This window comes from Schistocerca cancellata, chromosome 2 (assembly GCF_023864275.1).
Source record: "Schistocerca cancellata isolate TAMUIC-IGC-003103 chromosome 2, iqSchCanc2.1, whole genome shotgun sequence".
NCBI lineage: Eukaryota > Metazoa > Arthropoda > Insecta > Orthoptera > Acrididae > Schistocerca > Schistocerca cancellata.
The window spans coordinates 446,701,183-446,717,671 of record NC_064627.1 but is presented as its reverse complement, the minus strand read 5'-3'; the positions used below and the strand labels follow the sequence as shown (position 1 = coordinate 446,717,671).

The 16,489-nt window shown below is 40.7% G+C and overlaps 1 protein-coding gene across 1 annotated transcript in view; it reads left to right on the top strand.

Annotated features, from left to right (window-relative positions):
• LOC126161930 (uncharacterized) overlaps positions 1 to 11,760 on the top strand; it is a 114,571-nt gene extending 102,811 nt beyond the window's left edge. Inside the window, exons 12-13 of the mRNA XM_049918104.1 lie at positions 8,065 to 8,265; positions 9,390 to 11,760. Coding sequence (XP_049774061.1) covers positions 8,065 to 8,265; positions 9,390 to 11,636 — 2,448 coding nt within the window. The 3' untranslated portion in view covers positions 11,637 to 11,760. The remainder of the gene's footprint in view (positions 1 to 8,064; positions 8,266 to 9,389) is intronic.
• The last annotated feature ends 4,729 nt before the right edge of the window (positions 11,761 to 16,489 follow it).

The window sequence follows — 16,489 nt, the reverse complement described above, 5'->3', positions numbered from 1 at the left end:
AACACTGTCTGCCTGTGTCCATTCGTGCGAATGGACAGTTTGTTGCTGGTCATTCCGACATAGAAGGCTTCACAGTGTAGGCATATCAGTTGGTAAATCACGTGGGTGCTTTCACACGTGGCTCTGCCTTTGATCGTTTACACCTTCAGGGTTACAGGACTGGAGTAGGTGGTGGTGGGAGGGTGCATGGGACAGGTTTTACACCGGGGGGCGGTTACAAGGGTAGGAGCCAGAGGGTAGGGAAGGTGGTTTGGGGATTTCATAGGGATGAACCAAGAGGTTACAAAAGTTAGGTGGATGGCGGAAAGACACTCTTGGTGGAGTGGGGAGGATTTTATGAAGGATGGATCTCATTTCAGGGCAGGATTTGAGGAAGTCGTACCCCTGCTGGAGAGCCACATTCAGAGTCTGATACAGTCCCGCAAAGTATCCTGTCACAAGTGGGGCACTTTTGGGGTTCTTCTGTGGGAGGTTCTGGGTTTGAGGGGATGAGAAAGTGGATCTGGTTATTTGCTTCTGTACCAGGTCGGGAGGGTAGTTGCGGGATGCGAAAGCTGTTTTCAGGTTATTGGTGTAATGGTCAGGGATTCAGGACTGGAGCAGATCCGTTTGCCACGAAGACCTAAGCTGTAGGGAAGGGACCGTTTGACATGGAATGGGTGGCAGCTGTCATAATGGAGGTACTGTTACTTGGTGGTGGGTCTGATGTTGACGGATGTGTGGAGCTGGCCATTGGACAGATGGAGATCAACGTCGAGGAAAGTAGCATGGGATTTGGAGCAGGACCAGGTGAATCTGATGGAACCAAAGGAGTTGAGGTTGGAGAGGAAATTCTGGAGTGCTTCTTCACTGTGAGTCCAGATCATGAAGATGTCATCAATAAATCTGTACCAAACTTTGGGTTGGCAGGCCTGGGTAACCAAGAAGGCTTCCTCTAAGTGACCCATAAATAGGTTGGCGTACGAGGAGGCCATCCTGGTACCCATGGCTGTTCCCTTTAATTTTTGTATGTCTGGCCTTCAAAAGTGAAGAAGTTGTGTGTTGGGATGAAGCTGGCTAAGGTAATGAGGAAAGAGGTTTTAGGTAGGTTGGCAGGTGATCGGCGTGAAAGGAAGTGCTCCATCGCATCGAGGCCCTGGACGTGCGGGATATTTGTGTATAAGGAAGTGGCATCAATGGTTACAAGGATGGTTTCCGGGGGTAACGGATTGGGTAACGATTCCAGGCGTTCGAGAAAGTGGTTGACGTCTTTGATAAATGATGGGAGACTGCATGTAATGGGTTGAAGGTGTTGATCCACGTAAGCAGAGATACGTTCTGTGGGGGCTTGGTAACCATCTCAATGGGGCAGCCGGGATGTTGGGGTTTGTGAATTTTAGGAAGTACGTAGAAGGTAGGGGTGCGGGGTGTCGGTGGGGTCAAGAGGTTGATGGATTCAGGTGAAAGGTTTTGTAGGGGGCCTAAGGTTCTGAGGATTCCTTGAAGCTCCGCCTGGACATCAGGATTGGGATTACCTTGGTAGACTTTGTATTTAGTGTTGTCTGAAAGCTGACGCAGTCCCTCAGCCACATACTCCCGACGATCAAGTACCACGGTCGTGGAACCTTTGTCAGCCGGAAGAATGATGGTGGATCGGTCAGCCTTCAGATCACGGATAGCCTGGGCTTCAGCTGTTGTGATGTTGGGAGTAGGATTAAGGTTTTTCAAGAAAGACTGAGAGGCAAGGCTAGATGTGAGAAATTCCTGGAAGGTTTGGAGAGGGTGATTTTGAGGAAGAGGAGGTGGGTCCCGCTGTGACGGAGAATGGAACTGTTCCAGGCAGGATTCAATTTGGATAGTGTCTTGGGGAGCTGGATCATTAGGAGTAGGATTAGGATTATTTTTCTTTCTGGCAAAGTGATATTTCCAGCAGAGAACCTCTGTCCTATCCAAAGGCCTCTCCTACAGCCCTACTCCCAGATTCAACCAAACAGCCCTCATCAAAGATTTACTGTCCTACATTTGTATTCTCTGCTGGAAATATCACTTTGCCATGAATAAAAATAAAACAATAGCGAGACCTAATGCAGCTCTTCCAGAAGACACTGATGCCAGTTTTGTCTTTGTAAAAGTATAGTTTGCAAGTTTGAACAAGGTGAATGAAATGAAATGCAAGATTATATTTGTGTTCTGTGTGGGATGTGGCAACTCTGCTCCATGCCTCCACTTGCTTCTGTGCAGTTTTGATCCTAAAGTAATTTTGAACAGACAGTGGTACTACTGCATGAACATTCATGGTGATTTTTAAACAAAGTTAACTGTCAGAGATGTTGTCCTTTAAAATATGTTTAATGACTCTGAGTCCTGCACAAACAAAAATAATATTTCATGATGTTTTGCCAAATGGATTGCAAATTAGCATTTTTATCCCAATTTATATGATATAATAAGAGGCAGAAAAGGTTACCAGATTGTAACCAGCTTGAAAACAAGATGGCAACAGTCAGATAAAATAACGAAGAAAAATATTTAGAAAGTAAATGCTTAATAAAGAAAAGATATTGTATTAAAATGGACTGTAATTGGAATTGTGGGAATAAATGACAGTGGCAGGACATGTTGTGGAGCTAGTACCAACAGATGTAACTAGATCATGGCCAAATCAAAAAATAGGACGGAGTCCAAGATTTCTCGAGCTGTGACATAAACTGCTTAAGCAGTTTGTGTCATGCTGAAAAACAGCCCAAGATACATATGTGATACCACGAAAAATACTTTAGTGTTTGAACCGAGAAGGGTTATGATTGATATTTCTGTAATTGCAGTGGCAAATAGCTGGGGGACTTTTTGTCAATGGTTATGATTTCCATAGAAAAGGAATCAGGAAGTGCTGTGAGCAGGGGACAATTAGCATCATTTTTTTGAATTTAAAGTTATGTTAAGACTAGAGAAGATAAAGGAGCAGTTGGATTTAGGGAAAAATAAAAGTGCAGAAGATGCAGTAGCCTTCTGCAAATTTTAGGAGCGAGTTTTATATACTGGAATGAGTTGAGTTAAGGAGTAAGATAAAGCTTTTATCTGTGTCCTACTCCTTTCAACCTGTGCTTAGATAATATGATTGAAAACTGTCCCCTAGAAGACGAGGAAGTAACATTTGGAGGAAATACACTCCTGGAAATGGAAAAAAGAACACATTGACACCGGTGTGTCAGACGCACCATACTTGCTCCGGACACTGCGAGAGGGCTGTACAAGCAATGATCACATGCACGGCACAGCGGACACACCAGGAACCGTGGTGTTGGCCGTCGAATGGCGCTAGCTGCGCAGCATTTGTGCACCACCGCCGTCAGTGTCAGCCAGTTTGCCGTGGCATACGGAGCTCCATTGCAGTCTTTAACACTGGTAGCATGCCGCGACAGCGTGGACGTGAACCGTATGTGCAGTTGACGGACTTTGAGCGAGGGCGTATAGTGGGCATGCGGGAGGCCGGGTGGACGTACCGCCGAATTGCTCAACACGTGGGGCGTGAGGTCTCCACAGTATATCGATGTCGTCGCCAGTGGTCGGCGGAAGGTGCACGTACCCGTCGACCTGGGACCGGACCGCAGCGACGCACGGATGCACGCCAAGACCGTAGGATCCTACGCAGTGCCGTAGGGGACCGCACCGCCACTTCCCAGCAAATTAGGGACACTGTTGCTCCTGGGGTATCGGCGAGGACCATTCGCAACCGTCTCCATGAAGCTGGGCTATGGTCCCGCACACTGTTAGGCCGTCTTCCGCTCACGCCCCAACATCGTGCAGCCCGCCTCCAGTGGTGTCGCGACAGGCGTGAATGGAGGGACGAATGGAGACGTGTCGTCTTCAGCGATGAGAGTCGCTTCTGCCTTGGTGCCAATGATGGTCGTATGCGTGTTTGGCGCCGTGCAGGTGAGCGCCACAATCAGGACTGCATACGGCCGAGGCACACAGGGCCAACACCCGGCATCATGGTGTGGGGAGCGATCTCCTACACTGGCCGTACACCACTGGTGATCGTCGAGGGGACACTGAATAGTGCACGGTACATCCAAACCGTCATCGAACCCATCGTTCTACCATTCCTAGACCGGCAAGGGAACTTGCTGTTCCAACAGGACAATGCACGTCCGCATGTATCCCGTGCCACCCAACGTGCTCTAGAAGGTGTAAGTCAACTACCCTGGCCAGCAAGATCTCCGGATCTGTCCCCCATTGAGCATGTTTGGGTCTGGATGAAGCGTCGTCTCACGCGGTCTGCACGTCCAGCACGAACGCTGGTCCAACTGAGGCGCCAGGTGGAAATGGCATGGCAAGCCGTTCCACAGGACTACATCCAGCATCTCTACGATCATCTCCACGGGAGAATAGCAGCCTGCATTGCTGCGAAAGGTGGATATACACTGTACTAGTGCTGACATTGTGCATGCTCTGTTGCCTGTGTCTATGTGCCTGTGGTTCTGTCAGTGTGATCATGTGATGTATCTGACCCCAGAAGTGTGACAATAAAGTTTCCCCTTCCTGGGACAATGAATTCACGGTGTTCTTATTTCAATTTCCAGGAGCGTAGTATGGTGTTTCTGGTTTGCAGACAACATGGTACTTCTGGCAACAGATGTTTGAGTTTCAGGAATTGGTGGGTGTCATTGAAGAAAAAGTATAGAACTGTGGAATAAAAGTAATAAAAGAAAAAGTAAGTAATGACACTAGGAGGAAGCAAAAGGGTAAAGATAATGCTGAGTGGAGAAACATTAGAACTTATGCAGAGTTTTAAATACCACAGTATTACAACAGAAAGTGACTAGAAGTGCAGCACAAGAATTAAAACTGGGATAGCATTGGTGACAAGCTAACCGGACACCAAGAGGCATTTTGTAAGGCAGAGAGATTTTTCTGTAGCAATATAGACAGGGATTTGAGGAAAGCTCTGATATTGTGTGTAGTATTCAGTGTCCTCACGCGTTGTGCTGAAATGTGAACATTGAGAAAGAAAGATGTGCAAGGCTGGAGGTTTCTGCGGTGAGGGGACAGTAGTGGATGGAAAAAATAAGTTTGATGGATAGGGTGAAAAAATAAAAGTTACTGAGAATATGAATAAGGTTTTGTCCCGTATTAACAGTCTCAGTTCCAGCACTATCCTGTGTACCCAGGCTCAAGAAACCAGACAATTTTAGCAATATTTAGAGACCTGCTGTGGTGGCATTTGTTAATATATTTTGACAAATAGCCCACCATTTAAATTCTACTTCCTTCTACTTTTAAATTATGGTGAGATGTTTATGTTGTATTTAATAGGGTGTGAAGGTAATCACATAATTAACTGCCATGATCTTGTAAATTTAAAAAAGTCATATATTAAGATAAAATACAGCAAAAATTTTATAAAATGAAAATATTTTATGTATATCCACTTTTTATATTCCTCAACTCAAATCTCATGCAGAATCATAATGTTTCTTTGTGTAGAATATTTTGAAACAAGGTTCTATACACAATGCAACACCACACTGCTCATATTGGTACCACGTTTCTTTGTGGGAAGCTTTTCCAGTTCCTTTCTTGCTCCTGGAGCTGCATACATGGCACACAAGTGCAGCATACTACTTGGATGTTGATGGTATGTGCTGCAGAAAATGTCTTTGTGATAATCTGTCCACACTTCCACTTTGTACCCTTGTACCAGCGACTTATCGTGCTTCCTCCTGAGTGAACTGAGCTGCAAGTGTTATAAAAAAGTCAATGATTGTAATTTTCTTCTGGTGCACCGAATTGTACAACAAGAATGAATTTGACACTCCCATAAGGAGCAGGTGAAAATACAATTTCCTCCACCATTTTATTGTCTTGTGTCAAAATACAATGTACTGTAAGCATTGGTTTGCAAGGTTGACCCCAGCCTTGTTGCAATTGTAATGTAGAACTTGAAGTGGCTTCAGTTCAAATGTACCTTTCCTTTTTATGTGTGTACCAGATGATACCATATGTCTAGCTGATAATGAATACACATCAGTTTTGTCCTTCCATTTCATTGCCAACACATTACCTGTACATCTGTATATACTTTCTCCCTTCTATTGTTTAGTTGCTACTAAATCTTGGGGCATTGATCTCCTTGACTTGCTCACAGTGCCTACAGCACCAGTTCCTGCTTGAGCCAACTGCTGAAACAGATCTGGACTTGAATAAAATCTGTATAAGTACCCGTATGCAACAGATTGCCTTCAGACAGGAGCCTCAAGACGACTGCTGATGATGCGTTGTCGAGCGCCTGCTTTGCAGCATGCACTTCAGAATTGAGGACATAACCACTGAATGCCTCTGCAACAGTGTACAGCTTCAAGCCGTATCTGTGAGGTTTGTTCTGTATGTACCCTCGAAAACTTATGCGATCTTGAAATGGGCATATACCTTCATCCAGTGTAAGTTTTTCTGATGGATGATATACTTAAATACAATGTTCCCTCAGCCTGTTGTAGTAAGGAAGGATTTTGGAGAGAGGATGAAATCTTTCTTCTCCTGGTTTTTTTTGCTTACGATTATCAGTGAGATGTAAGCAAGAACGTATCTGATTATACCGCAAATGGCTCATTATATGTGGACAGAAATTGCATCTGACAACTGGATTAGAGCACCAGTGATCTGCCATTCTTGGCCATCTGAAAATGCACATATGGCAAACGATAACCAAGAAACATCCCATTACAGTCAACGTAACTGGCTTCCATGAACTCAATATTGAACGAAGTTTCAGTTTATTTTTACTGTGTTTCTTTATAATTGTTTGTGATGTATATAGATTTGTTTGTACTTTCAAGTCTCTGATATCTTTATCCGTTAGAAACACTTTAGCACAGTCGAATACCAAACTTGAAGAACTGATGTCTGCAAATATTTTTCTCAGTGTTGTGTTGATAGGCAAAGACGGTAAAAAATCAACTGCACTCCAGATGTCAGCTTCAGCAACAAAAACATCAAGCAGTGCATACTGAAATTCATCATTGCTTCCAGCCCCTTCTGACGAGCTACTTTCATTCAGATCGTCAACTGAAAAGAATAATATAACCTGTGACAGTGTGGTTGCAGCAAAGCCTAACAAAATGCATAACACGGCGTAAGTTTTTTGCGAAAATAGTAACAACACCACGTAATGTACAACTAATAATTCATGTACCTTCAAGAATGCCATTCTCTTCCTCATCCTCTTCTGCACTCTCTGTATCATCTAAAACCTCTACCGCCATGAGTACGCCACTTATTTCCCGATCAGATGGTACTCTCCGTGCCATTTCGAACAAAGTTCACAACCTACAATTTGCCGTGTGCCGGCGTTGGTGCAAATAAATTGCTGTGCACCAGCATTGGTGTGGAGATATATTACTTCTCAAACATTGCTGAGAGAAAGATACTTATCATGCCATCTGTGAACACAAGCCTGAACTAAGATCCCAAGAAGCCCATACCACCATCCATAGCCATCAGAATAGCATCAAAGAGATATACTCGATGAAAACACTGTAGCCCGTAAATTGTATGGGGTTGGTGATTTTTGGAAGTCCAGTGGCCCGTAAATTTTACAGGCTCGGTGCAGAGATTGTTAAATTACTTAACTTACAGTTGAATGTAATTTGAACACTGTTTATTAATAGAAACTAACTCTCCACCATACAAGCAGTTCAAAATACACAATTTTTGCTAATACAGTGTGCCACAAATTGACTCCGTAAATACAAAACTGTCTTTGCAGCCTAACTGCTCTATGATTCACAGTCGAAGTGGTGCATTTGACCCCTTGTTTGCTGAGCTTGCCACAAAACATTGTTGGCATTAGTGATATTATTGCACTTGTTATGTGTTAGAGTGCTCTCACAATTATTTCTGATCTGAGAAATTGCCTTCATTTTCAAATGAAATTTTGTGTGTATATTTACAAATATATTTGATGGCTTTGAATTACAGTAACCCCAAACCCCATCAGAAAGAAAATGTGTGTGTATGTATGTTTGGATATAACTGAACAATGCTTGAAAAAATTATACATAATTGTAACTCCAATTGCTGTTACAGATGATTCAAGAGGAACTGCTGAAAATTCTGCTCAAAATTGGACGTGGTGAGATTTTTGCTCCGTATAGTGACTGGAAATGTCGTTTGGAACTTTATCAGTTACTTCACACACTTGTTTTTTGGCCACATTGTTCATGGCCACCACCACTACAGTTCGCCTTTCAGCTTATGCGTGTTGGTCTTTCAGATCCTTGTGTAAAGGTATGGCTGTTTTTGTATTGAAATTAATACACTGTAGCGAGTCTTTGAGAGTATCTATTTTTTTTTGTTTAGCAGACATGATTATTTTCTATAATACATTTCTATTAGAAAACAAAAACATGAAATTATGTTCTGATTCAGGACAGTCATAAAGGGCAGGGGTTGAAGCTTTAAATACCTAAAATATTAAAAAAATGCTTAATTTTTTGATTTCTTATCTATCCTCCAGCTGCCTAAGAAACATACACAAGTGCACTGCTTCTAGAAATCTTCTATAATTTTAGTCACGTAACTTACATGTGTGTATTGCTACCACCACCACCAACACCGACACCACCATCAACCACCACCTTATTTACTGTTTCTGCTGCACGTAATTCTGAAATACAGCATGGATTGCATTAACATTATTGATAGAGTTAGGTGTGAACATGTGTTATGTGATTCAAGTGAAGAATTTCCATCAGTTTCCAAGCTTCTTTCATCCCTCTTGTGTAACGCATTCCATCAGTCTATTCAAGTTTGTGTCTTTGGAAATATGAAAGCTGTGTCCTATACTAACGTGCAACACAGTATCAGCACAGGCATGACTTCCCCCTCTTCTCAGTAAGATATCCAAGACATCATGTTATTATTTGTGTCATATATCCCATTTATTGGTCTCTCTATCTGTCAAACACCAGACTCACATTTGGGAGGATGACGGTTCAAATCTGTGTGCGGCAACCTTTTTTTTTCCCAGTTTTCTGTGATTTCCCTAAATTACCGCCGGCAAATGTAAGGATGGTTCCTTTGAAAGGGCATTTCCTTCCCCATCCTTGAAACAATCTGAGTTTGTGCTCTGTCTTTAGTTACTTTGTTGTTGATGGGACATTAAACACTAACCTTCCTTCCTTTCTTTTATCTTTCATATTTTTGGATGGCCTCTTAAATTTCATTCAAGTTCGTGCTAAAATTAGCAAATAGATACTGTTGTGTTAGCTTCACTTTTGGCTTGTACTTTTCCATAAACTCTTAGTTATTTACATTTATCATAATTTATTAGTGTCCTAATGATTTTTCATTTTTGTAAATGCAGTTCATCCTTAAGCTTTTAGAATAACTTTCAAATTAAACTGTTGCAGGTTGCAAGTTTCTGTAGCCAGTCGCTGAACAACTTTGTCAAACTAGTTCATCCTCTCAGCAGACCACTTCATTTTACACTCTCTGTTGATGATATGCAGGCAGTGATCCAATTAGAAAACAGTCACAAGAATAGAATAATTTTTAGTGAAAGCATGGAGACTGACGGATCCAAACATAGCCCAGAGCAAGATAGTGAGCTGCTGCAAGTTTCTAGCAGTCCTAAGCATATACATAATGCTTCAGAGAATCATCTTCATGAAAGAGATACAAGTACTGTTCGTAATAATACTGATGAGAGAATTATAAAGACAAAGACAGTGCATGATAAAAATATTTGTGCTTTATACAATAGTGATGTTCCACATTCACATCATGTTACTAGCTGCCAAGATAATGATGGAAGCAGTGATGTTCCAATGGATCTAGTGACACACGACAATACGACTGTCCAGCAACTCCAAAGCATTGTAACACATAAAAAATATTGTGACCAAAATGACAGTGAATTAGAAACTCAGAATAACTGTAACATTCCACTACATCTAAAATTACATGACTCAGAGGATGAACTACAGGACAGATATATTGAAACTACAGAGGATTCATGTATTTCAAGTTTACTTGCTGTTGCCAAGAATGAAACCAAAGAAAAATATGAGACAGTTAAAAGTAATTTCTTACCTGAAAAACATGAAGTTACAAGACCAGGAGGCAAAGATGAGGACGAGAATGAAGAAGAAGAAGAAGAAAAAGACAGTGATGAAAATAATGCAGAGAAAAATCAGCCTGGAGATGAAACTGGTGGTAGTGGTGGTGGTGGTGGTGGTGGTGGTGACGATGATGATGACGATGATGATGAAGATGATTATGATGATGATGGCGATGATGACGATGATGAAATGGAGAATGCTTTCTTAGTGCATGCAAAGGAGTCCACTGTTAAAAAGCGGGTGAACTTCAATATTTCTAATAAGACTGCAGAGAAATCAATTATGCATAAGACACCTATATCATCAAATAATTACAGCATCAGTTACTTATATGATCAGAGCAGTGATAGTAATGACAGTGACATTGAAACTGACATTGTCACATACTCTGTCTCTTCTGAAATTAATGAGGTAGATAAAGAAGAATTAAAAGAAGTTAATTCATTGGAAAACCCACATATTGCAAAAACTGAAGCTGATGAACACAGCCAGATATGTATAAAAAATGAAAACTGCAATGAAAATAACATAGTTAATGATGAAATGCAACCAGTTGGTACTCCTCCAAAATTGATAAATGGCATGAATGAAGAGAAACGAAGTGGTGAAAATCTCATGGACAGCACAGATAACAGTAATATTGCAAATGGTGTTTCGCAGCAGAAAGTTTTGTTTAGCAATCTCTGTGAAGCAGATGAAAGTGAAGTTGATGTTTTGACTATCCCTAACACTGAAAAGGAAGTAGTAGAACACACTCATAAAAAGGAAGTGGCAAATGTCTTAGATGAAGGAACTCTGAAAGATAAAAATAATGGTAGTGAAAATGCGAAAGAGTATGATAATGAAAATGAAGAAGTTTCATTTATAGAGGTAGCACAAGTAAATGAAACTACTACACTTCCAGATGAAACGAATATTAGTAGTGAAATTCAGAAAGAGCATGATGTTAGTACTGAAGAAACTTCAGTTATGGAGATAGTAAAAGTAAAAGAAACTACTACACTTCCAGAAGAAACAAAGGTCCCCACTGAAGATCACTATGATGTTGTTGAAAATTCTGCTTCAGAAGTTCAAGGTGACTGCTGCATCAATGTTGAAGTAGAAGATAGATTTGTAGCATACAGTAACAATAAGAAGATAGAGTTAGTGGATGAAACTGACACTGCAAACCACGACAAAGGCATTCAATTTGAGAGGCAGTGTAAGACTGAATCACATGTAGAGGTTCCAGAGGAAGAAATAAGATTACAGGACAAGAACGAGGGAGCTGGCAATGAGCAAATAATAAAAAAGCAAACTAGTGTCTCACCCAATGGACAAGAATTGATGCCCGAAACAGACTGTCACCATGTACAAAAGGAAGTAGATGAAGTGTGCATGAACTCTGCTGCAGCAGACTCATTCACAGAGACAGAACAGATAGCTGCCAAGAATTTAACTGAACCTGTTGCAAAGAAACGTAAGCTGGAATCTTGTGTTCCTGAAATGGAAAACGAAAATAATTGTCATGAGCAGCAAAAACAAGTAGTAGTTTAAATATTTGATTGCATTGTTTTTGAATGTTTTCAGGCAGTCTGTCTGTATGTAACAACTGTTCTTGTAAAGTTTTGTAAAAATATAATCATCATGTATTCTGCTTATTTAATAAATAGTTACTCTGTTGTGAACATGAAAATTGTGTGTTTCATAATTAAAGAAATTCCTTTCTGATCAGTTTGAAACAGCAGGCACTGTGCGGTTCCTAATTCTGAGTTAATTTCTGTTCCACATAACCATCATCGCCAAATCTAAAAAACTGATCGCGTGCCCCCTGCACACACATGCGCACACGCGCTCGCGCACGCACACACGCACACACACACACACACACACACACACACACACACACACACACACACACACATCGTGTACACAGTGTATAAAGGGCAGTGCATTGGCGGAGCTGTTATTTGTACTCAGGTGATTCACGTAAAAAGATAAAAGTCCCAATCATGGCTACATGATGGGAATTAACATACTTTGAATGCAGAATGGTAATTGGAGCTAGATGCATAGGACATTCTATTTTAGAAAACATTAGGGAATCCAGTATTTCAAGACCCACAGTATCAAGTGTGCGCCAAAAATACCAAATTTCGGGCACTAACCCTTTACCATGGAGAACGCAGTGACCAATGGCTTTCACTTAATGACCGAGAGTTAATGACCGAGAGCAGCTGTGTTTGTATAGACAAGTAACAATGTCTGAAATAACTGCAAAAATCAATGTGGGACATATGACAAATGTATCCATTAGGACGATGTGACAAAATTTGATGTTAATGGGCAATGGTAGCAGACAATCGATGTGAGTGCCTTTATCAACAGCACGTCATCACCTGCAGCACCTCTCCTAGGCTTGTGACCATATCAGTTGGACCCTACATGACTGGAAAACTGTGGCCTGGTCAGATGAGTCCCGATTTCAGTTGGTAAGACCTGATGGTAGGGTTCAAATGTGTCATAGACCCAACAACGTCATGGACCCACGTAGTCAACAAGACACTGTGCAAACTGTTTGTGGCTCCATAATTGTGTGGGCTGTGTTTACATGGAACGGACTGGATCCTTTGGTCCAACTGAACCAGTTATTGACTAGAAATCATTATGTTCAGCTACGGGGAGACCATTTTCAGATAGATGACAGTGCATCATGTCACTGGGCCACAATTGTTTGTGATTCATTTGAAGCTTTCTGGATAGTTTGAAAGAATGATTTGGCCACCAAAATCGCCAGACATGAATCCCATAAAATATTTATGGGACATAATGGAGACGTCAGTTCATGCACAAAATGCTGCACTGGCAATACTTTCTCAATTATGAGTGGCTGTTGAGGCAGCGTAGCTCAATATTTTTGCAGGAGGCTTCTAATGACTCATTGAGTCCATGCCACATCAAGTTGCTGAACCACGGTATGCAAAAAGAGATACCTGATGACTTTCTTCACCATATAAAGGCTGAAGTTTTGAGGTCGTTGAGACATCGTTGGCGGACCGCTTAAGCAGCAAAACAAGAATTTTGTAGGCGATGTAAGAAACTTTCTAGAATACCTGATACATTTCATTGGGATGCTAAATTAAAAAAAGAAAAAAAAACTCTTTAGAAAGCTTAATTATGGCAAATATGCAGAATTGTGTTAGTATTTATGATAGGATACAATACTTACATAGTATCTGTTTTTCAGTGTCTCCTGTATGATTAACTGCTTTTATGTTGTTATAAGTACTGAAACTAGCTCCGCAGATGATGAAGAGATTGATGAAATGTGTGATGAGATGAAAAAAAATTATTCAGATAGTGAAGGGGGAAAAAATTTAATAGTCATGGGTGACTGGAATTCGATAGTAGGAAAAGGAAGAGAAGGAAATGTAGCAGGTGAATATGAAATGGGGGTAAGGAATGAAAGAGGAAGCCGCCTGGTAGAATTTTGCACAGAGCATAACTTAATCATAGCTGACACTTGATTCTAGAATTAGAAAAGAAAGTTGTTTACATGGGAGAAGCCTGGAGATACTGATAGGTTTCAGATAGATTATGTAATGGTAAGACAGAGATTTAGGAACCAGATTTTAAATTGTGAGACATTTCCAAGGGCAGATGTGGACTCTGACCACAATCTATTGATTATGAACTGTATATTAAAACTGAAGAAATTGCAAAAAAGTGGGAATTTAAGGAGATGGGACCTGGTTAAACTGACAGAACCAGAAGTTGTAGAGTGTTTCAGGGAGAGCATTAGGGAACAATTGACAAGAATGGGGGAAAGAAATACAGTAGAAGAAGAATGAGTAGCTTTGAGAGACAAAACAGAGAAGGTAGCAGAGGATCAGGGAGGTAAAAAGACGAGGGCTAATAGGAATCCTTGGGTAACATAAGAGATATTGAAATTAATTGATGAAAGGAGAAAATACAAAAATGCAGTAAATGAAGCAAGCAAAAAGGAATACAAACGTCTCAAAAATGGAAGTGCAAAATGGCTAAGCAGGGATGGCTGGAGGACAAATGTAAGGATGTAGACGCGTATATCACTAGGGGTAAGATAGATACTGCCTACAGGAAAATTAAAGAGAACTTTGGAGAAAAAAGAACCACTTGCACGAATATCAAGAGATCAGATGGAAACCCAGTTCTAAGCAAAGGAGGGAAAGCAGTAAGGTGGAAGGAGTATATAGAGGGTCTATACAAGGATAATGCTCTTGAGGACAATATTATGGAAATGGAAGAGGATGTATATGTAGATGAAATGGGAGATATGATACTGTGTGAAGAGTTTGACAGAGCACAGAAAGACCTAAGTCGAAACAAGGCCCCGAGAGTAGACAACATTCCATTAGAACTACTGACAGCCTTGGGGGAGCCAGCCCTGACAAAACTCTACCATCTGGTGAGCAAGATGTATGAGACAGGAGAAATACCCTCAGACTTCAAGAAGAATATAATAATTCCAATCCCAAAGAAAGCAGGTGTTGACAGATGTGAAAATTACCGAACTATCAGTTAATAAGCCATGGCTGCAAGATACTAACATGAATTCTTTACAGATGAATGGAAAAACTGGTAGAAGCCGACCTCTGGGAAGATCAGTTTGGATTCCATAGAAATGTTGGAACACGTGAGGCAATACTGACCCTACAACTTATCTTAGAAAATAGATTAAGGAAAGGCAAACCTACGTTTCTAGCATTTGTAGACTTAGAGAAAGCTTTTGACAATGTTGACTGGAATAATCTCTTTCAAATTCTGAAGGTGGCAGGGGTAAAATACAGGGAGTGAAAAGCTATTTACAATTTGTACAGAAACCAGATGGCAGTTATATGAGTTGAGGGGCATGAAAGGGAAGCAGTGGTTGGGAAGGGAGTGAGACAGGGTTGTAGCCTATCCCTGATGTTATTAAATCTGTATATTGAGCAAGCAGTAAAGGAAAGAAAAGAAAAATTCAGAGTAGGAATTAAAATTCGTGGAGAAGAAATAAAAACTTTGAGGATCGCTGATGACATTGTAATTCTGTCACAGCAAAGGACCTGGAAGAGCAGCTGAATGAAATGGACAGTGTCTTGAAAGGAGGATATAAGATGAACGTCAACAAAAGCAAAACGAGGATAATTTAATGGGGAGCAAAATAACTGATGATGGTTGAAGTAGGGAGGATATAAAATGTAGACTGGCAAGGAAAGCATTCCTGAAGAAGAGAAATTTGTTAACATTGAGTGTAGATTTAAGTGTCAGGAAGTCATTTCTGAAAGTATTTGTATGGAGTGTAGCCATGTATGGAAGTGAAATGTGGACGATAAATAGTTTAGACAAGAAGAGAATAGAAGCTTTCGAAATGCGGTACTACAGAAGAATGCTGAAGATTAGATGGGTAGATCACATAGCTAATGATGAGGTATTGAATAGAATTGGAGAAAAGAGAAATTTGTGGCACAACTTGACTAGAAGAATGGATCGGTTGGTAGGACATATTCTGAGTTATCAAGGGTTCAATAATTTAATATTGGAGGGCAGCATGGAGGGTAAAAATCGTAGAGGGAAACCAAGAGATGAATGCACTATACAGATTCAGAAGGACGTAGGTTGCAGTAGGTACTGGGAGATGAAGCAGCTTGCACAGGATAGAGTAGCATGGAGAGCTGCATCAAACCAGTCTCTGGAATGAAGACCACCACCACAACAACAACATCAACAACAAGTGCTGAAAAAGCTAGTAACTACACTGTTTTTGAAATATTAATTATTATTTATTTATTTATTATTCATGAAAACAGCTTCAAATACACACAAACAATTCATACAGTTCTGATACGGTCCGCACATTCCTGTAAGAAAAAAAGTGGCAACCACCATTCAAGCAGCAACAAAGATCTGTACTGGACTGACACTCCTGAAACAATAATCTTCAAGATGATGATCATTCGCTGGTGATGTTGACCTAATAGCAACGATAATCCTTAGGGGAAAAAAAGTTGTTTAAGTGATCCCATTTAGCTTTGTTGATTTCTCAGTCTTTCTTTGTATAGTTTCAGGAAAAAAAAACTGAAAAATGTTTCTCAGAAACCTCAATTTTTCTTGCAACACTTTATTGAAAGTGCGCGTGTAGTAAATAATATCATTTGGATGATACTAATGTATTGTTGTCACGTCCATAACTGTAGATTCATTTTTTTACATCTCTTGCAGGCGTAATCGATTTGTACAGCCACAAACTTTTCTCTACATAGATGGTGAAAAAGACATAATATAGTTGATGGACTTTGTAATGTAATGGCTTTTTTCTTTCCTCTTTAGATATCAAGGCTTATTGGCTAGTAAATGTAACATAACTTCCTTTAAGCTTGCACTCTATGGAA